At 41.6% G+C, this 26,809-nt stretch overlaps 1 protein-coding gene across 4 annotated transcripts in view; it reads right to left on the reverse strand.

Moving 5' to 3' along the window:
* osbpl6 (oxysterol binding protein-like 6) overlaps nt 1-26,600 on the reverse strand; it is a 46,199-nt gene extending 19,599 nt beyond the window's left edge. For all 4 annotated transcript variants that reach the window (XM_080456857.1, XM_080456858.1, XM_080456856.1 and 1 more), the window contains exons 1-8: nt 26,319-26,600; nt 13,281-13,545; nt 6,244-6,366; nt 5,760-5,813; nt 4,637-4,750; nt 4,362-4,532; nt 569-707; nt 50-153 (exon numbers count right to left, since the gene is read on the reverse strand). In XM_080456857.1, the coding sequence (XP_080312983.1) occupies nt 50-153; nt 569-707; nt 4,362-4,532; nt 4,637-4,750; nt 5,760-5,813; nt 6,244-6,366; nt 13,281-13,436 (861 nt within the window). In that variant the 5' untranslated portion in view covers nt 13,437-13,545; nt 26,319-26,600. The remainder of the gene's footprint in view (nt 1-49; nt 154-568; nt 708-4,361; nt 4,533-4,636; nt 4,751-5,759; nt 5,814-6,243; nt 6,367-13,280; nt 13,546-26,318) is intronic.
* Nucleotides 26,601-26,809: the final 209 nt, after the last annotated feature.

The raw sequence follows: 26,809 nt of genomic DNA on the forward strand, positions 1-26,809 counted from the left end.
GTGTGTGCGTGCATGTGCGTGCATGTGAGTGCATGTGCGTGCATGTCACCTGCATATCAGTGAAGTTTGGTGCTGACTGGGTCCTTTGAAGTATCTCCAGACTCTGCAATAACCTGCTCAGCTCAATCAGGTTGGACTGGCACCGTGCAAGCTCTGAAAACACACACACACACACACACACACACACACACACACACACACACACGCACACACGCACACACGCACACACACACACACACACACACACACACACACACACACACACAGCATCATATAATGGTTCTCAACCCAACACTTAGAGAAGCGAGCAATGTTTGCTTCTACAAAACGACCTTCAAAAATCACGTTACCACTGCCATTATGTGAGAGGATATTGCATTCATACTATTCACATTAGCCTGATAGAGGTGGCATTCATGTGGTGGCAAGTGATGTCTGATTTGTACTTGGTTGTGCATCGTGTCGCACATTGAAAATATATCTACTGGAACAAGCTCACAATGCGTCGCAGTGTGATGCGTTGTGAGCTTGTAGATCTAAGAACTAAGTGACATAAAGGGAACCTTACCCTCCGCACACTTGTCCATCTCTTCTGACTCCTGCAGCCAGGCAGCGACCTTGCTCTGGCCATTGCTGTAGGAGGGTGGCAGACTGCTGCTGCTACTACTGGGGCCCACTGTTTGCCACGGCAGGCTACTGGGTTTGGCCTGTGACAGAATACATGAGGAGACTCATTAATGAGTATTGCACATGAAATGTGACAAAGTTCAGTCAGTAAACTTTCTGCACGCTTCTATTCTGAACAAATCACATAAACACTTCCCTAATGGAGCGCCCCGTTTAAAAGGGAAAGTTTGCTGCATTGTCTCATGCTGCTGCCCTTCTAGGAATTGCTGTTCAGCCTTCACCACCCCAGCACACACCGGTTGTTTTGGATCTGCTATCATGCACTATGGGGGGATTCGGAGGGCCCCTATTTGGTAGGGGTGAAGTAGTGTGCTCCCTCAGAGTACCTAATAGCAGATCCATTCATTGCCAAACCAAATAAATGTGTTTTTCATTTTATATTCATTAAAATATTTAAATGAAATGTGTGAGTTGCCCTGACAGAACTGGTTTCATATACAGCATGGTGGTATGATGATGGTATTGCTCCTTCCTTATTCAAAAGACCCTTGCTGAAAATGGCATAAAGGAAAAATATATCACTGATTTTGAAACACAGGCTAATATGCCATACCACGAATGGTTAGGGCCACATGGGCTCTAATTACATTTAACAATTTAGGTTACCTAAATACCTAGTCTTACATGGCCAGACTGTTGCCTCCCACAAAAAATGCTTCCGGTCATACAGTCTGGAGCACGGGAGCTCTTTTGATGATCAAGCGATAAAGCGGATGTGATAAATCAAAACAATCAAAGCATATATAGCTTGCTGCTTAGCAGAAATAGAATTAGAAAAATTGTATCTAAAGATATTTTAAAATGTATTTTCGTGAACGGAAATGACAAACAGATGAGAGCTTCCTGCCTCGGATTTCGGGAGGTGTAGTTCCAGACTCTATACAGCATTCGGAGATTGTGGAATAGTTGTCTGGCTACGCGAGACTACTAAATACCTGACAGTGAGTACCCGGTTTGATTCCATATTTAATCAATATTTTTATTCTAAAAGGAGAAGAAAAATAAAATATAGGTTGGATCTGTTGCGGTGTCATAATTAAACATAATGTTGATATGGCACACTGACTATCAAGAAAATAAAAACATGGCACTTCATGTCAAAAAGGTTGCAGACCCCTGCTCTACACAGTACCTGTAAATAAAGGCTAAGAAAAGCCCCAAACATATTTTTTTTACACGCCATATCAAATATCCTTTTACTTACAAAGTGTTTCTATTCCTGGCCTTGTGCTCAGTATCGACTGATTTTCCATGTCAGATAAAAAATGGGAGATCCGGGCACTCAAGGTTAAAAGAGGGAACAGCCTTTAGTTAATACGCAAACATGTTCCGACCTGAAGCGGTCTTCATCAGGATCTCCCATTTTTTATCTGACATTTTATCCCGTCTGACGATCCAGGAGCACCTTTTTTCTATTTTAACTCTTTTGACTATCACGTCTCCGGTGAGCACCTGGTTGTCTCGTTCTCTTAGATTTTCCATGTGTTGGATGTTTTCCAGTCCCCAAAAAAATGATTTCCCCTTACGCAACCGTTAAAAAGTATTCAATTCAAATTCAATAAAAATGTCATTTCCTATCTTGGACAGAGGCACAGCAGTGAAGTCAACAATAGCTGTGGGGGCAGTACCTGCATGGTGGCTCAGTGGGTTCTTACTGACAATCGTGCTACGCTGTGCTGCAGTGATAAACAAGTTGAGATCCTCTTGTTTTGTGTTTTTCTTGCGCGCTCTGATGTGCAGATAATTCTCAGTCAAAGGATTGAAGCTCTTAATTTCCCCAGGTTGGTCTACGGGGAGAGCTCATAGGGCTGCAGCAACAGCTGCTCTGAATCCAGAGCCTTCTGATCACACCTTTAATGACCTGAGTCGGGCAGAGAGCTCCTCTCTCAGGAGACATCACATCGGCTGTCTGCACACGTTTACACGTGAGCCAAACACATTGGCGGGGGCACCGGGTTCACACTGCGCTAGTGATTGGTCTAGACAAACATGTCTGTCTCTTATCATAATGACTTGGGTACAGTTACCTGCATTAGACAGATATCTAATTACACACCGAAGAGCATTAAGTCTTGTAATTAGCCACGTAATTCAGGCTAAGTGACGTTCCACAAAGAAAGGACAAAACTAGTGTGCAGACTGCATTTACGAAACAGTGCAGTACCCATTAACACAGGGACCATGTTGGCTTACAGACAAAGTAAGGTCCTTTCATTGCAGACTGTATAACTTCACAGTCCCTGTGAAGGGTGTATTGACCCTTTTGTTATTAATTGCAAGAAAATAATTCAGGCCTTTTCTATGTTTATTCAGTGGCAGAAATAGGCTGATCTATACTTTAGACATAGAAAAGGTATGCTGTGGAAACAGAACAGGCCATGAGTAGCATTTGCCGGCCTGCTGAGATAAACAGAGAAACTCCTCCCTGATCATGTAAAGTCTGTCATCTCCTATACTTTGAATCTAATTTCCTCCTTCATGTCGGCTGGTTTGTAACACTAGCTTCCAATAGGAACAGGCCAATGGAATCCTATAATCTCAATGTGATATCCCTCTTGAATGAACAATTTCACTTTACTCACAGCAGGAGGCTACTCACAGGAAGTTTCAAATGTTTAGAAAACTACTTCAGCTCAAACGATGGGACTTATTACTTCCACTGCTTCCAATCTTTGTCATATAGGTATGTAAAATGTTTCTTTCTGTTGCAATAATTTCTGACCATTTAACATGCATTAAGTTTACAGGGACAAGAGTCACTAAGCCACTACAGAGATACACAGAAAGAGCTTTTTCCCTCAGGCTATCAGACCTCTGGTCAATGAACCAACTGCCAGGTCAACTGTCTTTTAATTTGTAAATACCCACTCAACAACAGGGCACATACAGTATTTTTTGGGACATTACTACCCCCGCCCCATGCCATAAATTGCATTTTGAAATTATATCAATGTTTATGGCAGAACTGTTCACCACATAATAGTGACCACTATTTGCACTATGTATACCGGTATACAGTATTTGCTTGCTAACATATTCATTATTCTCCTTCTGTTTTATATTAAAATCTGTAAGGTTGTTCTTGTATCTTATTTTGAACTAATGGTCTTGTGTTTCCTGTCTTCAGTTGTTGCCTGGTCTTGTCTCACCTACCCTGTGATTATGGTTCATTTGTGTCACCAGTATCCTGTTCTACTCTCACCCTGACAGATAGAAACGCCACATGTGAACGTGCCAGGGCAAAACAAATAGAAAAAAACTGTCAGCACCACGCCACCATGCTGGTGTTTCCAAAAACACGGCACTCCCATTGTAAACAATTGAAAACATACGCTGCACTTAGGAAAAAAACATCTTGGTGGACTAAGGACACTGCTCCTTAGAATGTATAACCAATAGTAAGTTTAGTACAAACGAGTTGGCAAAATGTCAAATGAGACATTCTCACCAGAACACTAAAGGTCATTACACACCGGCGATTATGCGAATATACGCAAAATTCGGACTCGGTCAGAATAAATAAAAGACGCTTTTTCGCTCCGCGAAACTGATGTGGAAGCTTGCATTGACTTTATAAGGTTTTTAAAAAAACGTATTATTCGCATGAAAAAATCGCCCCCCGGTGTGTAAGGACCTTTAGAAACAATTTGGAGCACCTGAGGCAGGGGACTCACCTTAGCTTCATGAACTGTAGTGGGGGCTGGCTGAGGGGGCTCCGTAACAGCTGGAGGGGGAATCATTCGGATGGTGGAATCCCGGGGTGATCGTACTATCTCGTTCTGCCGGTAAAGGCGGTGATGGCGCAACTTGCACACCCAGGCATCAAAAATGTCTTGGGATTTGACCTATGTGGAGGAGGAGGAGGAGGACGCAAACGATGAAGACATGTGGGTGCTGGTGTACTGTCTATCTGTATTGACCTAGTAATAACAACACTTCCAACACTCACCTTCAGGTGATAAATATGTTCCTCCGTGTCCAAGTCAATACGACGGGCTCTCTTCTTAATGGACATGACTGAGAGACCAACATCGATACAGCCATGCAGCTTACCCTTCTGGGTCTGAGGACAGAAACGGAGAGGGCATTATGCCATTTAAAATTGAAAAAACACATATGCATATATGGTATGTACCATGTAATGCACTATTTGTCTCTGTCTATCTGTCTATTTTCAGAGCGGGACACTCCATGACTAAGTATAAATCAGGCTTTAGACATCAGAAAGAACAATTTTGTTTGGTCAACATGGAATGAGTATGTCTGTCTCTATGTGTCCCATTTAAATTGGGACACTATTTTCACTATTTTAGTATGTTTTTCAAAATACAAATAAGCATAAGGGATAAGGCAAGATAGGGCCCTAACTACTCTAACAACGGGTACCACGGCTACTCTGAAAATGGGTACAATGGGTATTGCATACACAGAGGGGCATGCGTTCCAATGCGCATCAATCCTAAAGTTATGAAATATAATCAGTGTGAGCAAACCAACAAATTACTGGTGGATACTCTTCATAAATGTAAAAGTCATTGGATTCATATATTTTCATTATTGAATTGCCAAGAGCTTGCCTTGTTTGTGTGTGTGTGTGTGTGTGTGTGTGTGTGTGTGTGTGTGTGTGTGTGTGTGTGTGTGTGTGTGTGTGTGTGTGTGTGTGTGTGTGTGCGCGTGTGAGTGCGTGTGTGCGTGTGTGCGTGTGTGCGCGCTTGTGCGTGCATGTGTGTGTGTGCATGTGTGTGCGTGTGTGTTTCTATACATTTTGTACTTAAACTACGGGATTTATGCAACACAGTAAATTACAGGAAGCGTCATGAGTGTGCACAGAGATCCATAAAAACAATTTTCAGTTTTGTTCTCCACGAGCGGTCACGTCTAATTAGTGTGGACGCAGCATTTTTGTCAGCCACTTTTCAGATTTCCTGCAGACTGACACGGGGAGCTGAATCACAACGAGCTACGTGTCGTGACCCTCGTCAGTGTTCCTGCTGACTCACTGCTGTGCCAGGCTGATGCTAGGCCGTGCTGATCTGTCTCTCAGCCCATAGGTCATCAACAGGGTTACTTACATCAATGGGAGACTTTGAGTATTTCAGCATCCCATTGTCCAGAACAAAAAATCGCTGCAGAAAAAAAGGGATATGAACATAAGAAATTGTTAGAAAAGAACAGCAAATTGGGGAATTGCAGATAACAGTCTCTGAACTACACTGTCTTTGAATCAGATTTAAATGACATATACATTCTGATTGAAGCTGTGTTCAAAACTGAAAACTATATCTGTTTCTATTGTCCTGCTTGGCCAGATTCTGTTGTGTGACTGTGTTGAAATGTCCTTGAAAAGCACTTTGAGCCATAGTTTAAAAAAAGTTAGTCATAGTTGCTTGAGCACCAGTGGCAGCAAAAACATTTAAGCGGCGGTGAAAGAAGACACGCAGATAGAGAGAGGAGACTGTTTAACATCGTACAGTCGGCTATATTTGAAAGTGTTTTTCCACGACATACATCGATTCCAGCAAGTAAAAAGTGTAGTGTTCAGCCCAGATACCTTACCTTGTGCCAGCCTTTCAAGGGCCATTTCCGCTTCTTCAGCATGAAGCCCTCATGTTTATCTGGCCTCTGGACGTTGCTCTGACCGATTCTTAGCCCCTCAATGATTTCCCAGTTGTCAACATCCTAGAATTGAATGCCAAAAAGAAAAAAAAGGAAAACAGACAATCGTGTGTCAGAAATAATCTACTCAGATGCACTCTTCAAGAAGTGTAGAATAGAACAGACATGGTCCAGTCACACCTATATGCTGATGAACAGAGGAAACAACACTCACAATTCTTTATTCTTTGACAAATACTCCACATTTTATCCCAGAAAAAACGGGTCCATTCAGATTCTCCCATGCACCCTCAGCATTTCCACACCATTAGCTTTCTCCTGACTTGGCTGTTTGCACTTCTGTTGGGTTCGCAATTTAGTACACAGGGGTTTCTTTAGGAGAGTATGGCCGGCAGTCAGGTGGGGACATTGATGACATCATATTACACAATCCTCTCCCTGGGGGAATGACATAGGAGTTATCATGACACCACAGCTAGGATAGAGGCGAATATATACATTACTTAGTTGACCAGATTCCCTCAAGGGCTCTGTTTTTGGTCTGCTCTTTTCTTCCCCCTCTACACAAAGTCTCTTCAGCCGCCTATTTTGGCCGAATGTTCGCCCTAGAATAGGGATGCCAGGGTTCAAGTGGTTATACAGTTATTATTATAGTTATACAATTATACAATTATAGTTGTACCTCCCCACTATTTGTACAGTACGTGTGTTCAAACAAAGTGTGCTTGCCTGCCAATTCATCACCTTCAAAGCCTTCCTACCTGAATCAGAAGTGGCAGATCTGTGGGCCCAATAATGTATTACCTTACAAAACACCGCCCGCAAACGATACAGTACACTGCTCCTTCTTACGTCCAGCATAAACAACCGGATTCCAAATGTCAGATTAATTCACCAGCCAAATATGGATTGTTTCTTGTGGAGAACAGAAGCTCTGAACGATAGTTCAGTTACTCACTAAAGTACGCAACCTTATCAGCCACCTAAATGGTTTTAATTCCAGCATCCTGGCTACAACTGTTATTACCCACTGCTTTCAGGACATTTTAGACTGAGTGAAAATAGAGGAAACTTGTTTAATCTGTTTGGTAATAAGGTCATTCTCACCCACCCACTGCAGCCGTCCTCCTACTCGCTTGCTGAAAATGGGCCACGCAGACTTGAAACCAGTGGTGGAAAGTAACTACCGGTAAGTACATTTAGTCAAGTACTGTACTTAAGTACATATTTGAGGTACATTTGCTTATTCTTTAAACTTAATATTGTACTTTTTACTCCACTATAATTATTTGACAGATTTGGTTCCAAGTTACTTTGCAGATTTAGATTGTTACTGCAAAAACACACACCAACCAATTAAGCATTATTTTATACCTCGGCTATTCACAAATAGCTGTTCTGTATAAGCTCAACGCATCGCATTGTGAGCTTGTAGATCTGCTGTTTTCAAAATGTTTCAGTAGTTTTATTTAGGTACTTTAAGTATAGATTGATGCCAATACCTTTGTAGTTTTACTCAAGTAAGATTTTGAATACAGGCCTTTTACTTGTTACAGAGTATTTTAAAATTGTGGTATTGATACTTTTACTTCTTAAAGTGAACAATCTGAGTACTTCTTTCAACACTGCTTGAAACCCTAACCCTTTCGAAGCCACAATAACACAGAGGTTAACCATCTCCATGCTGGGTTTCATTATGTGATAGGGATAACGTCACTGTATGCACAGTCTAATACACTGTCAAATCCTGAGCGTTAATTTAACTCTGAGAGTGTACAAATGTAACGAAATGGACCCATAAGCGTCCTCCAGACAAACTTCCTGAATGTTTTAATAGCTTAATGGGCAGAGAGTTATCTGTCCAAAACTGATAAATCAATGTGGTACTAGATGACTTATGTTACAGCAGAGGCAACCCAGTGCTCTGACCTAAGAATCCTTTAAAGATGCTAATCCAAAGATTAGTCTTAACTTAACTTCTTATTTCCAAGTTTTGGAAACCTACAGACACCACATCACATCCTCTGGGTTCAGTTAAATAATAGACTACCGCTGTGCTCCTCCCATGGGCTGAAAATTCCACTACCGTGCGACGTCTGCAACTGTAGTAAAAATAAAGAAAACAATTTAGCTACTCGTCAAAACAAAGGCTGATTTGTGTTGTTGAAAGACTATTCTCCACGGTGGGAAACATCTCAGGAGCCCACCTTCTCTGTATAATACCTTTTTTGGGCAAAAAAAATTAATATGTCCACCAGACAGAAATTCTTTTAAATTCTCACCTGCAGATCTGGTCAATATAAATTACCAATTTTCAGTCCATGATGGGAATAGCACTGCTCCTAGTCCTAACAGAGCGTTAGCGAGAACTCGCTAACGCTCTGGACCAGAGCTAGTCCAATCTAAATGGTAAATTGAGTGTGATTTATATCTAAAGTACTAGGGAGACTATATTTTCATATAATCTAATGGGGACCTTTAACCACGTAAGATCTACAAGCTTTCAACGCATTGCATCATGATGTGTTGTGAGCTTGTATTTGTTGCTATTTTTGACATTTAATTGAGAAACTGGGACAATCCCGGCCAAACCGGGACATCTGGTCACTGTAATCTGAAGGTCAACCGGATCAATCACACAATCTATCATATCGTTAGGAAACCTTGTATCTCCTACACTGTTACTTTTAAGACATTATTTTAAAGAACCTTTGTTCCAATGGATCTATTGTATTGATTTTTAATCACAAGCTTAAAAATGTGTGTTACACTGTAGTATGAAGAAGTAGGGCGTTCATTTTCGGAAAAACATAAAAAGTTGAAATATAGAGATACAAGGTTTCTTCCAGACAGCACCGAAATGTTTGTGTCAATCAATGTCATCTCATGGGATGCACCACGTGCACTGCCATTCACTGTGGCACAGTAGACCCTGTAATGCAGCAATGAATCAAACTATTACTGGTAAGGTCTCTGTGGACAGGAGAAAGGACAAACCCTCCTTAGGGACACTTCAGTCTACATAAGCAAGCACTATTAATATTGATGCTGTATGGACAGTTATTATGGGCAAGTTTTCTCTTCAAGATGTGTTTGTTACAGTACATCTCAAATACGACTAAAAAAAATTATCAATTTGATTCCTCAACACTCTAACTAACAACAATAGCAAACATACAGTAACAAAGGCAACAGGCCTGTAGTGCCAAACGTTCATAAACCTGGTTGCCTGGAGAAGTAGCTGTTTCAGAGACAACTGGTCTTGGTCTTGAAGATGTAAAACCACTTGCCATGCGGACAGTGGTTCCACATCTAGTCCTGACATGACTTCTGGTATGAACAAACACGTACCATTGTAACAGTCTCTATGACAGAGAGCTAGGTATCACAATAAATCATTAATAGCTGAAGCACAGCGGAAGAGACAACTGCGTTAGTCAGCATCCATTTGTACAGTTTGTACAGTACGGTTATGTATTATGCAGCAGTTGTGACAGACAACTGGCGGTGACTTCACTTTTGGATCCATCTGTGACAGAAACCAATTGATGTCCAAATGTCATAGAAGTTTAAAGTATATAGAAATATGAAGAAGGACGTATAGGTCAAAGAAACAACCTACAGAGAAATGTTATGTAAGGGCCAATCCCTGTGGGAAACTGCTGTGGTGTCAAATGTGTCATTATGTCCCACACTGGGACACACCCAGGCCTGAGAATAAAAGCGTGTTATTGGAAAGACCTCCTCACACATAAAAGACACTTCAGATTTATTTCACAATGAGTACTTGTGCTTCATCATTCTTTCATCTGCCATCAATGAGTTGTGTGGTCATTACCACCAAAACAGCCATTATCCGACAATCGTGGTGCTTGATAATCGGATTATTGATTTCCCCACTGTCATAAATCCAGCCAAGTGCTATCAAGGGAATCTTCCCTTGATATTCAACCCTAGTTAATGCACAACTGGAATGTTGTAGCGACATTCTGAATAAACATGAAAAGTCTTATGACAGACTATACTATGAATCCTGCAGCAAATCTACTCAATCTCAGTGTGTTTCTGTCTGTCTGTCTGTCTGTCTGTCTGTCTGTCTGTCTGTCTGTCTGTCTGTCTGTCTGTCTGTCTGTCTGTCTGTCTGTCTGTCTGTCTGTCTGTCTGTCTGTCTGTCTGTCTGTCTGTCTGTCTGTCTGTCTGTCTGTCTGTCTGTCTGTCTGTCTGTCTGTCTGTCTGTCTGTCTGTCAGCTTACTGCAGGTGGTGCCTCTAATTGCACTTGTGAAGGTCTCCAGAGTACATACAGTGGACGTCAGCAGAGGGGAAAGTGACAAGTATTGATTTGAGAGTGGGGGCTGGGACTCATTACGGCTTTCCCCGGCAAAATGCTCTCCACTCACTTTTTCTCCAACAGTGAGGCACAGCCAAGCTCACCCACGGCTTTTCTCTACATCTTGTATTGCTTCCTCAGGGATCCCCGGGGAGGATGTACATTTTTCTTTAAGAGCCCACAGTCACCACGCACACACACACGTGTGCGCGCGCACACACACACACACACACACACACACACACACACACACACACACACACACACACACACACACACACACACACACACACACACACACACACACACACAGACAGACACACACACACACACACACACACACACACACACACACACACACACACACACAGTGTGCACGACACAGATGATACAGCATATGTTGAGGATTTTACTGAGTGATGTAAGGGCCTGACCAATGCCAGATTTTTGTGTCCGATGCTGATCCCAAAGAGTTTTGACCGATATTTTATCAAATAGTGCAAAATGTTGTATGCAAAATATCTCATTCTAATCGTTTATCAGCCTGACCGATGTAACGGTCTGGCCATAATTACTAGACTTGTTTTGAAAGGCAAGCTAAAATGTATGAGCCATGTTGCATGATGGAACAAACATGGACACAGGCAAATATAATGTGTATATGTATGTATAATGTATAATGTGTGTGTGTGTGTGTGTGTGTGTGTGTGTGTGTGTGTGTGTGTGTGTGTGTGTGTGTGTGTGTGTGTGTGTGTGTGCGTGCGTGCGTGCGTGCGTGCGTGTGTGTGTCTCTCTCAATGTCAATGTTTTGTTTTAACCAAAAAATATAACTTACAGCACGAGCACCTTTAATTACATTTCTCTGTACACAGCTGAACAAAATCAAAGGATATTTGTGCATTAATGAGCAACATATCTACCACCAGACAATGGTGGCTTTCAGCAAACATGGTTCAGTCATTAGACAGAACAGCTGTACCGCACTCAGGAGCTAATGTCCAATTCAACTCGCAATATGACTTAATCCGGGGCAAACTGTTTTGCATTTACAAATTATTATCATTTATGTTTGTTTACCTTACCTAGCTCCCTGCCTAGTAACCAACTTAATTAAACACATGAAAAAACCTGATTAAAAGAAGAAAGAATCAACAAACAGCCTATTACCAGTCTTTGAGATTAGAAGGTGTTTGGGGGAAATGAAATATTACACCTTGTGACCCTTGTGACCTTTAGTAGGAATTGTTATGCATGCAATTGTTATGTAACAATTGTTATGTAACAACAATGAAGGAGAGGGTTTGGAACAATCTGCCTCATCAAGCCCCCCCCCCCCCCCATTCTTCTTAAGAAAGCCATCTCCCATGGTTACGGCAGTTGGGCTCCCATATAATGTTGCCAAGTCTGCTTATTATAAGCGACTTTGGGTTTATTTTTCTGTAAAGTTGCTTGTAAATATTGGTAGTGGTCTAATGTTGTCGCGGTCTAATGTTGTTTAAAGCATGAAATATTTTCATGTCAAGGATCCCCAAATGAACTTGTATTGGTCCGTGGACCCCATATGAACATATTTTGTGATTAGTGTTTAAAAAATGTTAGATAAAATAAAACATTACAAGATTTTTTTCTAAATAGCCGATGTATATAGGTAAACGTGGTAAAACTGATTTTGATGCTATATTAACTCATTTTGCTGGGTACGCCCCTGTCTGTGTGATCATGCGACCTAGTCGCTTGTTTTCGTAGACCTGACCGCTTGTTTCTCTTGCAAAATCTGGCAACATCTCCCATACGGCGTACCAGAGCATACCACATGCTCAGCAGAGCACCTGTCCCTCATGAAATATTCATCACCCGGCAGCAACGGAAAAGCTGTGATGTCACAGATTCCAGCGCAGTGTCCTGTTTCTGTTACTTCGTGGCTACGGTGACACAGCAGCCAACTGAGGTGAGGGCGGGTGGGCTTCAAATGGTGGGCTGCAGGGGTTAAGATTTTAAGCCACCGTCCTGTAAGCCGTACTGAAATAGGAGTGTAACTAATTCATTGTTTACTACGGCTTAGCTGGGCTTTATCTACTTGAGCACAAAACTCAGCCACACACACACACACACACGCACACACACAGGATTGATGAAAAATGGCTCCTCTTCAAAATAGCAGGGGACTTATTGCATTCCATAAAGTAATACCTCTGTTTGTTTGTTGTTGTTTTTTTGCATAAATGCACTAATGCAAACTCCAAAATATTTCAAATGTTAAGGCCAGGTAATGAAAAGCAGTTTTTTTTATAAACATCTCTGTCGTTGAAACATACACTAACTGCAATAGTTTTATATTAAATGTTCAATTAATGATTTATTTAAGCGTAATTTTCACTATCTCCTTAACAATTCCTACATTATATCGTTCTGTACATTCGTCGTGTCGTCTGTTGATCTGTCTGTCGGTTTTCCTTTTGCAGAACCAGTCTCAGGAGAACCGACAGTGTGAATCATTCTAGCAGGAGACTGCAGCAGCCCTGAAATCCTGTCCTCCGTTGCCTCACTTTCACTGCAGCGCTGTTACGATTGACCGCGGTGGTTGGTAGCACTACCATCCCTAGTGTAAACTGATCCTAGTGCAGCGGACTGTGTGGCACTGGCACTCACCTGCCGGCTGTCACGGGCATGAGGGGATGAGGAAGAGGATGATGCGCTCTTGTGTGTGGGCGTGAAGGCTTTGTTGATGGGCGCAGCGCTCCTCTCCTCAGAGCTCATGGTGCGGCCGTGGGGGCCACGCTGGTAGTGGGGGTGGTGGTGTGACATGGCAGCTCCCTGGAGTCCTTCCTCCTCAGCAGCACTAGGAGGAGCAGGTTTGGAGCATCCTCTGAGGCAGCTGAGTAGCACACTTCCTCCACTCTCACACAGCGCTCATCTGAAACACAATGTGTTACGGCATGTTAAGGCATCGCTTCCATCTCACCTTCATTACATCATCATTGGCATCATCAGACTGTGCAGCAATTGCATGGTGGCACGATGGTTGTTTTGTACCAGTGACGAAACTAGGGGTGAGCAACTTATGGCCCCTGCAAGCTTGCTTATGGAGAAAGATCTTCGCCGATCTAAATACTGTATGCTACTCTAGCTAGCAGAAACAGGATCAGGAGGCAAGGAAGTTATTTTTGGTAGCACTCTTAGAAACCCTCCTCTCATTATAGGAGGCATTACTGAATAAGCCCTTCATCAATGACACCAGGGATTGCCTAAAATACGATCGCCTCCTAATCTTAGTCCTGAAGTCAATAAACTGTATATTGACTCACTGGTATGCCACCTCTGTGTGTAATAACTAAATTAATAAAGATTTGAAGTTTTTCAGAAATCGGCCTCAGGTCAAAATGGTATAGTATTAGGTTTACACTATAGCTTTATGGTAGGCTGGAACAAACGTGGACCAGACACAGGGCGGCTAATTAACATTTGTATCCATTCAACCTCAGTTATGGTCTGGCCCAGTCGTGTGGCACTGTGCTAGATGAGTTAATTTATGAGTGCAATCAGAGTATCCTCTGCACAAAACTGAGGTCACTGCATTTAGAGCATAAAATCCTTAAACATCTAATTACCATTATGATAATGATGGCCCATATGTGAGGATACCGAATCAATATATGTAGCATCTGGGCATACAGTAAGTACACTTACAGGAGTGACAACTGAGGCGAGCATAAATTAGCTTCGCTATATTACAAGAAGGCACTGTTCATGGAATAACAAATGATTATATGACTTACTACAGTATTAGCCCATTCGGTTTAAAAATCCTCCATTGGCTTTAGTCTCTGGTATAAGATATTATGTAAAACGGCGTCAGGGAAGGCCCCTTCATCAGCCAACTAATAGAGCACTGTGTAAAGGTATTCATTCATTCATTCGTTAATTCATTCATTCATTCACTGTGTATCAAAAGACTTGCAATACTACTGTCCTTCGACTGCAGTGTCTGTTGTGTGAGCTGTCAGTAGGCCTCAGTATTGATCGCACATAGACCGCTAGATACTGTAATGGGGGAGACACACATACTGTATGCATTGATTCACCTCAATCTAATGAGAAATTGGAGACCATCACTGGACTTCTGTATGATATCATATTTTTATTTTTCTATAATTTCTGTGGAGGTCTACCAGAAAAGTCATATTATTGAAACCCAAAAAATGGTGGACATATACGTTTTTGGACCAATAAACTAAACATGTGGACAGCGCCTTACATTGCAACATACATGCTGAAAGAGTAAAGTAGGCTTTGTTCTCACCATACTCCCAGGGGGGGTGTTACTATGCTGTTTTATTGTGTGTAGCCTCGCCATAATTCACTACTGACTACTGACCGGTCTGTTTTCTTAAGAACAGCTGATTCAGGATGGGGGGTACCCTGTTTCAACAACAGGACGCATCTGCTAAGCTTTCGCATACATGCACTAGCTAGAGAACACACCCTTGAGGGTGAGCTAGCATGCATCTATACACAGGCGAGTATATACACCTTGCTGCATACTCACACACTGTTATCTATAATTCAGATCCTTTAACCACGTCATCATCCCTGCCTTAAGCCAACTAGGATCTCATCTTAAGGCATAAATCCATTCAGATACTGGCTTTCCACTAGCCTATTTAAAAGAGCCACTCTACTTGACCTAAAGGAAGCGCTTGAAAAACAGTAAAGATTATTGTACTATGGTATACCATAATAACAATAAAAGACATATATATAAATAAATAGTGGGATCCGGGGACCCCCAGGGGTCCTTGAAGGGGTTCCATGGGATCCCCACCAAAATGTGTTAATATAGCATCACAATCGGTTTAACCACTTTAACCCAATGATATACTTTGCCAATAAAAAACTTGCCGATCTACAAGCTCAGAATGCGTTGTGATGCGAGCGACACGGTGTGAGCTTATAGATCAGCTATTTTTGAAACATTTTGAAAAATCTTGAAAACATTTTGAAAATGTGAAATAATATAGAAGATTCTTTACACAAATCTTCTCTTATGAGGGTCCCTGGCACAAACTCTTTTCAGATGGGGGTCCGCAGCCAAATACTTTTTAGGTACATTTTGGGGTCCTCATGAATTAAAGCAAAACCAGAAAAAGTGCTCCTAGGCGCAGATCTCCGCCAGGTCAGGTAGGTTATTGTGGGCCACCAATGTTCGGAATTCGCGTTCTGCGTTCATGATTTGTGGCATTTTGTTCAAAATGGGCCACTCCTGCAAACTTTAGATGTCAATCTTAGCCAATCAGGATGGAATATGAAAAATCAAGCAGATCCGTCTTGATCACATGACTATAGAGATTATGTGTACCGATTTGCGTGAAATTTGGATAAAATCTGAAGGAGTAATATCAAAAAACTTGTTTTACATAAGTTGGCCTCCTGGTGGCGCTATAAAAGGCAGATGTGAAAAATGCAGGGCAAAGGTTTTTCCTGACTGAAACATATTCGCATGTTGAGGAACAAATGCCTCCCTTTTAACATTGCCTACGACTGAAAGAATTTTGTTAGGCCAAGTCCTAATATGCGATTTGTGAAACAGCGTGAAGGGAGCCCCCCCACACTAGCGGTGTGTTTCATAAACAATTAGCAGAATATGTAGAAGTATGGTGTTTTGGTAGCCATACAGCCAACCTGTTGAATAAATTGCAGATTGATGTTCTAAGTCTGCAAATGATAGTCATTTTGTATATTAAAACACAATGCCAGACGCCAGAGGGTTAACCTTTGCCTTTTATGAAATATCTGAGATCATTAAGATTTTCTGGAAGATTGAACATGCATTCTGTTGCTAGTTTGATCACTTCAAATACTCTTCAATCTTAAAATAACAAATAACCGAAAATAGGCTATCTACAAGTTTACAACCTGTCGCAGTGCGACGACGTGTTGTAAGCTCGTAGACAGCCTATTTTCGGTGCATGGCATGCTTCCATAGAAGACATGCTGACTTAGTATGGAATCCAAATGACTGAAATCAGTCGTGGTGACTGGGAACCTTAATCCATGGGTCCTTGACATGAAAATGTTTCAGAAGCACTGGTTTAGAGGGCACAGCTTAACCCATTAAAACCGGGAACGCATCTTTGTAATTTTAGATTACAATAGCAGATATACAAGCTCATAGCACGGCACCAAGTGTCGCACTATGAGCTTGCTATTTTTGAAAAATCCTGAAAATGTGTGCAAATCTTTGAACGTATATTTTTTAAAGCGAACATTTGTAACTCAAATCTTTGCTTCTGGAGGTCCCTGGAACAAAATATTTTACAAATGTTCGCTTCTAAAATGACAGAGATGCGTTCCCAGATTGAATGGGTTAACACAGCATCCCTGTACACCAGACATTCACAGTGGATAAGCAGCTTGATTTTAAATGACGACGCCCACCCTTTGCACAGTGAATTTCAGCTGCTTCCTTCTGGATGGAGGTTTACAGTCACAAGGTGTAGAACAAAGCAGCACATAAAAATAGCTGTGTTCCAGCAGCCATGACTCAGATGAAAAAGACGTAGCAACATTGCACAGATCCTATAGAAGCAATCTTTATTTTTTATTTTTTTAAACTTAATTAGACTTATTTAGTCTAAATAAATGAATTGTCTATTTTTCTGGATTGTTATCTCTGCAAGATTAGTAATAATCGGCTATAATCTACATAAATTGTCGGGAGCAGACGTAGACCCCAAATTCGAAGGGAGGGGTGTGGGATGTGTGGGAGGGGTCTATTTCTTACAAGGAACAACCCGTTCTCACATTTTGCAGCTCTTTCAGCAGCACTAAGACTTGGCCTTAACTCAAAGTCTCAAACCCAAAAAGAAATTGCTGAATCTGCCTTGAGAGATTACCCAAACCCTAACCTTAACCTCACAAAAACTCTGCTTTGGAGTGGAAAAAGAAACACTGTGAGATTCGATCCTATGAGCTTGGGATTGCAGACCAAGCACGCCAACTCACTACTTTTAGTCAGACTCACTACAAGCTTGCTGTTCTAGACACTATTTTGGGTGTTATTTGAAGCTCTAGCCTACTCCCAATGCGTTACTTTTGCACCCCAAATCATTAGATATTGCAGCTCTGTAATTTTCCCTCCCCAATTCATCACAGGACTGCTATTTGTGAGAACGTGTTGAAAAACACAATACTGTATATCATGCAACATCCAATTACATAATCCAATCTCCTCGAAAAGTCCTTTCACTTCTGCACATAGTGGGTGCCAAAAATTTGAAAAGTGGAACCGTATATGTCAACTCTATTTCCTCCCACAGCTTCCTCAGGTCCTGATGGCTGCCTGCAACCCACTACTTAAACAGACCTGGATAGTTCACCCGACATGACAGAGATATGCACTCTGTGAAGCGCCCATTTCTAGTTTGTAAAATGTATATCAAGGTGGATGCCTTGTCTACTGCAAACCAAATCTACCCTAGGTACAAATTAAGTAACCTGAAACTGCACCTGAGTGGCTAAGATGAGTACAATAAATGCATTTTACAAAATGTAGGGTGAATGGATCAGATGAACTGAATAGATAAATACAACTACAACTTGCTCAGCAGTATACCTCAGTTTAATACCGACATCATGTTTCATCACACTGCTGCTGCTATAGTCTATATCTCAGTGCATCACAATGAATTCCAGTAGCCTACTCTCATTTTGCACTCTTACTAATCACTGCCAGTGGAAACAAAACCTAGGTTTTGCATAATAATATAAAACGTGGTCTCTATACCTTCCAACATAGCAGCTCTACATATACAATGACTCCAGTAAACTGTGAGTCCAAGCGGGGAAACATTAAGGTGCCAGTGGGTGCATTCCTCCTTGAGCTCTGGGAGTTACAGACACGTGACGAGCCGTCTACAGTACATGAGAGAGCTACGGGGTTCCATACAGCCAGTTATACATGCTAGTTAGCATGTTGTAGCATCTCCACCTGGATTACTCATCAGCTTAATCTTCTAAATCCAACCACTGTGATTATAGGCCTCTAAGCACAGAGACAAACGGCAGCTTCTGCCAGATTGATGGGAAAAAAACACACCAGTCAAACACAAAACATGATAGATCTGAGCTCTGTCCCCAATGTGGAGGCAGACTTGATGCTCAAGGGGGGTTTGTTGTTCCACAACTTCGGTGCCAACACAGAGAAGGCACGGTCACACATCCTTACTGAGTTGCACCGTGGAATCCTCAGATACATCTGATTGTCAGATCTGAGTGACCTAGAGCTGGAACATTGGTGTATATGTTACAGGGAAAATGGCATTCCAGGGAAATTGAAAGGGGTACGCTTGTTTTCATGCCCCTCATGCAATTCTGTAGAATCAACGCTAGAGGGCAATGCAAGCCAGACATGAGCCCCACACCACACACATGCACAAACCAGCACGCACACACGCATGCGCACACGCGCGCGTGTACACACACATACACACACACACACACACACACACACACACACACACACTCCAGGGGGCGGGCCTGGCGGGCTATGTTAGTGCAGTGAGTGGCACTTGGGGCAAACGCAGTCCCCACACAACATCATTTACGATTCTGTGCCTATCGGTACATAACTCGGACGGCGCTTAAGTCGACTAGCAGACCATCGGCCGGTCGTCGCGGGCACTCGCGCCTGGAGGCGCTCGGGCGCGACTCCTCGGCCTCAAGGTCTGCTAAGTCGGAGCGCCTTCCGTCATGGTCCAAAACTATACTTTATCAGCGAAAAAAAAGTAGTCCGCGGTTGTTTGAAAAAGTAATGTCCCAAGCTGGAGTCAAACCCCGGCTCCCAGTGGTAGTGGGTGGGGAGTCCAATGATTATCGAAGTGCGCCACTGAGGCTTGTACTAGTGGTGCAAAGTAACAAAGTAGATTTACTCAAGTACAATTTTGAGGTATTCGTACTTTACTTGAGTATTTCTCTCATATTATCCATTTTATTTTCAGCGTTCCCCTAGCGTAGCTTCCTGGTTAGTATGTTGTTGTTGTGGTCGTCGTCCTCGCATCAAAGCCCCGCCTCGCAGCACCGCCCCGTGCCTATAAAACAAGCGCTCCCCTGTCAATTTCCCTGGAATGCCATTTTCCCTGTGACATATACGTAAGAGACCCACAATACCAATACACAATTTAAACGGTTCAGGGCTTTGAAGACGAATGAGAAATTGAAACTCTACGCTTCACTGGGAGCCAAGGACTGGTGAGATGTCCTTGTCTCTCTCTTGTCAATAAGTGATCATTACATTTGGTTTGTTCCATTCGTGTCAACATTAAATAAGTGCGAACCTGGGGCAGAGCAATAAAGATAGCGTTTATGCTGCAGTGTGTGGAACACATGCACATGTGACATGACCAAGACAGAAGTGAAAAATCTCTACACTTCCTCAGTGATTGGTGAAAAATGCAGAATTCTCATTGAGGCCACTCTGCTTATGTAAGCTTGTTTGAAAAATACCCCTTTTGATTCAGCTTGTGCTCCCTCAAGTATTGTGTCGTTATCTAAAATGATATCTCAAATACTATTGTCAAAGAGTTTAAGTCCAGCTAGTGCAAATGATGATGATGATGACCAAACTTCAGACCCGGGTTTTCTTTTTTCAAAATATGATTCATGCATGGAGAATATTCTGAAATGTACAGTGCATGAAAAGGAATCTGAAGTGACAATGATACTAGCACAAAATGTCTTCAACCCAAACCTGACAACATTCACTCTTCAAATAGGCTAGATGACCCAATATAAGGCCATGAGATAAATAGGGGCAAAATGGACACAGTGTGAATGGTAAATTAAAGAATATTGGTTTATATTGTGAAGTTTATATTCACCACATAGTGCCATAACAATTAAGACCTTTAATGAAAGCTCATTAGTGTTAAGCATCTCATTCTGTCTGCAGAGAGGTGATAAAATGTGGAGGTGCTACTTTAACCAGCTGGTAAGAAGTTGCACTGTACACTGTTTACTGTGTCTACCATAAAAGACAGATTAAATAGTTCCATAATGAACTTGAAAAGTGTGCTCCTCGGAGCACAGGTCTCCGCCAGGCCAGCTTGCCTACCCAGGGCCCGAAAACTTTGGTCATAGCCACCTGGAATGGGATCTGAAAAATCTGACTTCTTGATCACATGACCCTAGGGATTAAGTGTACCGATTTGGGTGAGTTTTGGACAAAATCTGTAGGAGTAGTAGCAAAAGGTGTGTTAACACACTATGGCAGAAAATGTAATCTGGCACAAACAGAGCCTATAAGTTGCCTCATGATCCAAGGAACCAGGGAAAGAAGTGTAATATATATCTGGTGTAGTATCTTTATTGTTTGTTTGATAATTCATTCTAATAGTTTCTAGGCTCATAAATAATTGTATACTTAGTTTAAGGATAATAAATGATTTGATCTCACAATTGTTAATCTCCTGGCACTTTCATTTTTAAGGGTGTTTTCACGTCTCCCCACTTAACAGAACCACTGAACCAATACCTTACGATAGATTACTTTTAATGGTGTCATAGGTTCAGCAGAAATCTAACAGAAGATATTAATTGTACGACCGTCACCCACAGTTCAAGAGTTATGGGCCAAAATGTGAAGTGGGCTGTTGTAGCGCCACCATGAGGAGATTTGAAAAATTCAGGATGGAGGTTCTTCCTTGGCCAGGCTTAATGGGAATGTGCCGTGCAAAGTTTCCCAGCAATCCTGACGCTGCATTCATGATGTGTGGCATTTTGAGCAAAACTGCCACCCCCACAACCTTTGGAAGCCAATCATAGCCAATCGGAATGGAATACGAGAAATGTGACAGATACGTCTTGATCCTATGACTACAGAGATAATGTATAGCGATTTGCTAGCTGTCTATCAGAGGGTCGTTTTGTCTGTCTGTCTGCCTGTCTGTGTGTGTGTCCCGAGCTGATCTTGGCAACCACTTGATCTGGAACTGAAACGATCAGCTGGACTAAAAGGTTTTTCACATATATTTTGTACTATTTTTTATATTTTGATTTAATTTAATTTAATAATGGAAGTCAATGGGGCTCTGATCGGGCTGAAACCGTGCCAAAGAATTGAGTCATACTGTACGTCAGAGATATATTATAGACCAGTGGTTCCCAAAAGAGCAAGTTGATGTCTCCCCGGGACCCAAACTAGTGAAAATATCCGATCTACAAGCTCACAACACGTGTCTGCCTCCACCTTAGAGCTTGTTTGGTGAAACACTGTCATAGACAACGAGTCATAGATTATAGCCGTCACAGGCCAGCCACATGAGGCCAAAGATCCACATCATTGGATTTTTCTGACTAAAGTAAAACAAATATATAATACTATAAAAGGGTCACAATTAAGATTTGCAATATTTAAGATAAATATTTAGACCTGCTTTAACCTGTGCATTTTTATGATAAGCTACATGAAAATCCTGGTTATATATGTGTGGATGTGGATATATGTTACACTAAACACTTTAATGATACATACATAAAGATATTTTGTGTGGGATCAAAGTGCTGGACAGACATATATAGACATATATATATTATTTCCATATCTTAGTTGTAAGTAAATTTGTGTTTCAGTAATATATAGTAGGTTACCCTATTCCTGATTTAACGTTTTTTTAAGTAGCCTATGTTGACAGAACGCACAGCAAAGGTTTAATTTTACACAAAGCTGCCGGGAACAAGAAGTTGTGTAATCCTACTTCCATGAAATGACTAGACTACTACGCAGGATGTCCATGTCTCTTTTGTTCACCCCAAATGTCCTCTCAGCCAAATCACACACATAAAATGAGCTCCACCTCATCTCAACATCATTTCACGGTCCAGCAAACTCAACAAAGCAACCACATTTTTTAGGGGTTTCCTGTATTCAGAATGGATGATGCAAGACTCATAATTAAGTATCTGCCCTCCAGAAACTGTGGTAGCCTAGCCTTATCCTTTTGCAATTAAGTAAATCGATACATAATCAAAAGTAGGGAGTTCCTCGCACAATTCAAAGCATCATCAGGCTTAAATTGAAAACTGCAGAAACTTGCCATTAAAAACAGCTGAGTAAATGGCGCTAATGACCTGGCAGAAGCAGTGGATGACGACTTACCGATAATTTGCAGTTCTTATTTTATGAAAGAGTGGAAAGTGCAATAACTTGTGTGTGTGTGTGTGTGTGTGTGTGTGTGTGTGTGTGTGTGTGTGTGTGTGTGTGTGTGTGTGTGTGTGTGTGTGTGTGTGTGTGTGTGTGTGTGTGTGTGTGTGTGTGTGTGCGCGCGCGCGTGCGTGCGTGCGTGCGTGTGCGTGCGTGCATGTGTTTTTGTTTTCCTGTGTGTCTCTATTGAGACAGACTGCAGGAAAGTGGAGAAGGAGAGAGTGTAGGTGAGAAAGAAACTAGAGCAAATGTTCTGGTTCTGATTAGAACAGCAGGTGAGGCAGGGCATGTGTGATTCTGGAGTTGAGTGAGTGAATTATTCTGCTCTCATTTCTAATTTCTGTATGCTGTCCTCTTTACAGCTGAATAGTCTGATGTATTATCAAGGCGTTAAAGCGTATTTCCTGTTGGGTCCAGTGTGATAGTCAAGTGGTTCTGGGAAGGAAATCATGCAAATGAAATTAAAATGCATTTGGTTCTATGATAATCCTTAGTTACAATGGACCACAAGGGAAACAAGCCCCTGGGGCTTTTTGTGTTATCCTTATAACAAAACTATTGACTGTACTATCTGTACTGTTAATAATCTTGTTAATAAAGTATTCAATCAATCAATTTAAATATTTTAGAGATGTTTATGAACCCAACTGGTTTGCCTTTGTACTGGCAATATTTTGCTGATTATAATATTGATTGGTTGGTACAAGTTGTCATTTGTACATGCAGGCATATACTAATACAGTACATAGAACTCTGTATGGCTCTGTCACATTTAATATGTTCCATACAGTATGGCATGGCAATATGACAATGAAGTAAGAGAAAAGTTAAGTAAGAAGGACTTTTGTGGTAGTCCTGGCAAAAAGCCCTTAAAAATGTTTTAAATAGGTTAAACACTTACAAATAATAGTGAGTGTGGATCACATAGGATCATGTTTCTTGCATTAAACCACCAGGAAGAACCTTCAGAAACAGGCTTCTTAGCTGAAGCAGTGAAGCTTTGTACTGAAGGCTATTACATTCAGATATGTGGTCAGGAGCCTTGTTCCAGGCCTGCAAAAATGCCAGCATTAGGAAATTCCACATTTACTGTGCCATGCCATGCCATTTTAGAGGACTAAAGAAGATTACAAGCAGACTATAAATTCTCTGGATACCCAACACGACATGCAGCTGTCGACACTTAATGCCAAAACATGCCACGGCTTTGATATTAATGTAAGAGGATGAGAGATCAAATGCCTTCTGTATAGTTATTATTGTTGTTGAGTGTGTTGAGAACACGTGGTTCAAGCCTCATGCCGGACATTCTTATCAGCCTTCTCTAGTCTAGTCTACACATCTACCTCGAGGTTGAATCTCATCCACAGCCAGTTGAAAAGTGTTATACGCATAATATTCATTCCCCTCTTTCAAACATGTTAAATATTTAGGCATGAGTGTTATTTAGCAGGGAAGGAGTGATGTTCATGTTGGCAATGTATACCCCAGATGCCTTCCCAGGTACACGGCACCTGCAATATCACATTATCGACCACAGTGTTCTACACCAACTTTGCTGATCGTCCCTTTCTGTTGCATAATTAAAGTAGGCCGACAAAAGCAGACTCATGTCCCGACTCAGATCATATTACAGGGTCTTTGTGTCTGTTCGAGGCAAGTGTCTGAACTTACACCTAGCTAATAATGCATATTGATTAACAGAGCAGTGTTTCAACCATCTAAACACACAATAGCAGCTTAAATTGCTATATCGTGTGACATCTGGAAGCTTTGAGATGCACATTTCTCCAAAGCCTCTCTTTTTCACAGCTCTAAATGAACAAGCCAGGCTGATTGCACATGTTGTGATAACAACAAGGCCCATTTTAAAGGAATTGGGTCTCTCTGTACCACATTCTTCCAGGAAGGACAAAGACAGATTGAGTCAAAATGATTCCTAAGCAGAATGCTTAGTTAGAAATAAAGTACATGTGAGTCATAGACCTTGGGCATACACCTTTAATGTTTCAGCTCATTAGTCAATGAGTATATGACCTGTTCTAACATTAAGATATTATATGCACATTAGGTCAAACATTTAGTCAACATTTGAACTTTTGAAGCTTTAAAGTGAGTCTAGCCCTAATTCCTCTCTCTCTCTGTCAAGGGATAAGGTATCTAAACTCAAATATTTCATTTAAATGAAACAAGAACAGCAGGAGGGACCATCAGATCTAGACCATGCATGCTCAATGAAGACCAAGGAACCAGGGCATTATTGTAATTGCATAACAATTTTGTAGTAGTAGTGCTGTCTTTGATTGATGTGGTTCAGGGTATATTTTAAACAACTGCAAAGTCACCGAATGACCTTCAGCTCAGAAAGAATCTACGCATATTGAACATTCCTTCATTGGTTAGTTGGCTAACTTTCTGGTAGTAGTTATGATTATGATCTTGGCATAGGATGGCCTTAACTAATGGATTATGAGCATCATGACGTGCAAACAGCTTCACCAATAACAATAACGTTAAGGCACGTGTCACACTCTATGTGACCAAGACAGATGTGCACGAAGAATATCAAGTAAAAAAAAAGGAGAGACTCAGTGACGCATTAATAAATGAGGTCTCTCTCAGTGCATTTGTCAATGATACTGAAGATGGCGGTTTCATCTTGCTAACATACTCCACTAAACGCAACATGATAGTTTTAGTGGTCATGGTTTAATTATTTGTGCGGTTTTTGTGCTGTTGGTTGGTCCAGTTTATCGAGATGTTTGGTGCTGGGTCACACAGCATCCTTCTCTGGCAGACAGACTAGCAACAGCGAGCTATTAGCCGTGGTGGCTAGGCAGTCGTGTCTGACTGGTCCAGGGCAGTGTTGCCAGGTTTTGCGAGGAAAATACGCGACCAGGTCTATGAAAACAAGCCCAAAATTAGACCTTTAAACCTATATACATTGGCTAACTGAAAATAGCCGATCTACAAGCTCACAACGCGTCGCATCGCAACGCATTGTGAGCTTGTAGATATGCTATTTTCAAAACAAATCTTAGAGAAAATGTGGAATATTTTTAAAGCATTTTAACAACACAAATCTTGTATGGGGGGGGCGGGGGGGGTACAAATGGCACAAATACATATTAAATTGGGGGTCCTTGACATGAAAATGTTTGAGAACCACTGGTTTAAACAACAATAGGAAACAAGCCCAAATAAGCAACTACACTTTGGAAACAAGCCCAAAAACCCGCAACCACCAATATTTACAAGCCCAAAGTGGCTTATAATACGCGGACATGGCAACGCTGGTCCACGGTGATTCAAAGGGGATGCAAATGCACTAGGATGAGAGATGCTGTGGTCTGATCTCCCCTTGGGTTAAGCTGAAACAAGCATCAACATCACGTCTACGTTAGATAAACCATCGTCACTTTAGCCTCAGTGTTTTTCGCAGATCAGAAACATAGATTGCATTATTATAGAGAACAAGCTTGCCTTCTTACCACAGATTCGGCGTAATAACCATGTCTTTACGATGCTTGGCGCAGGAAGTAGGAATGAGGGGGTCTGTCTCCCTTCAGTGGGCACGGATTCCCAGAGTCCGTGGGTGTCTGGGGTGATTCAAAGACAAAACGTTCTCAGGAAGTCCACATCAAATATCATTTCAAGATATGTAACATCACATTACAGCAGGAAGGCTAGAACATTACGGAAAGTCACAAAAAAAAAAGTGCTGTGTTTGCCCGTTTCCTTCTTGAATGCAGGCTGTGTGATGCTCAGCTCAGCTGCACTCAGCTCGCTCCTCCCTGCAGCAAGGAGCGGGAAGAAGAAACCCCCGGACTGGATCAAAGGAATACCAGACCCTGGTTATTTGCAAAACGTGGCATTTTTTTTGGAGAAAAAAAAAATAGTCTGATTCTAAGACTAAAAAAAACATTATGTAAAAAATAAAAACAAGCACATTTTCCCCCCCGGAACAGCCAACTCTAGAAGA

Source organism: Gymnoscopelus braueri (assembly GCF_963280865.1).
Source record: "Gymnoscopelus braueri genome assembly, chromosome: 18".
Taxonomy (NCBI): Eukaryota; Metazoa; Chordata; class Actinopteri; order Myctophiformes; family Myctophidae; genus Gymnoscopelus; species Gymnoscopelus braueri.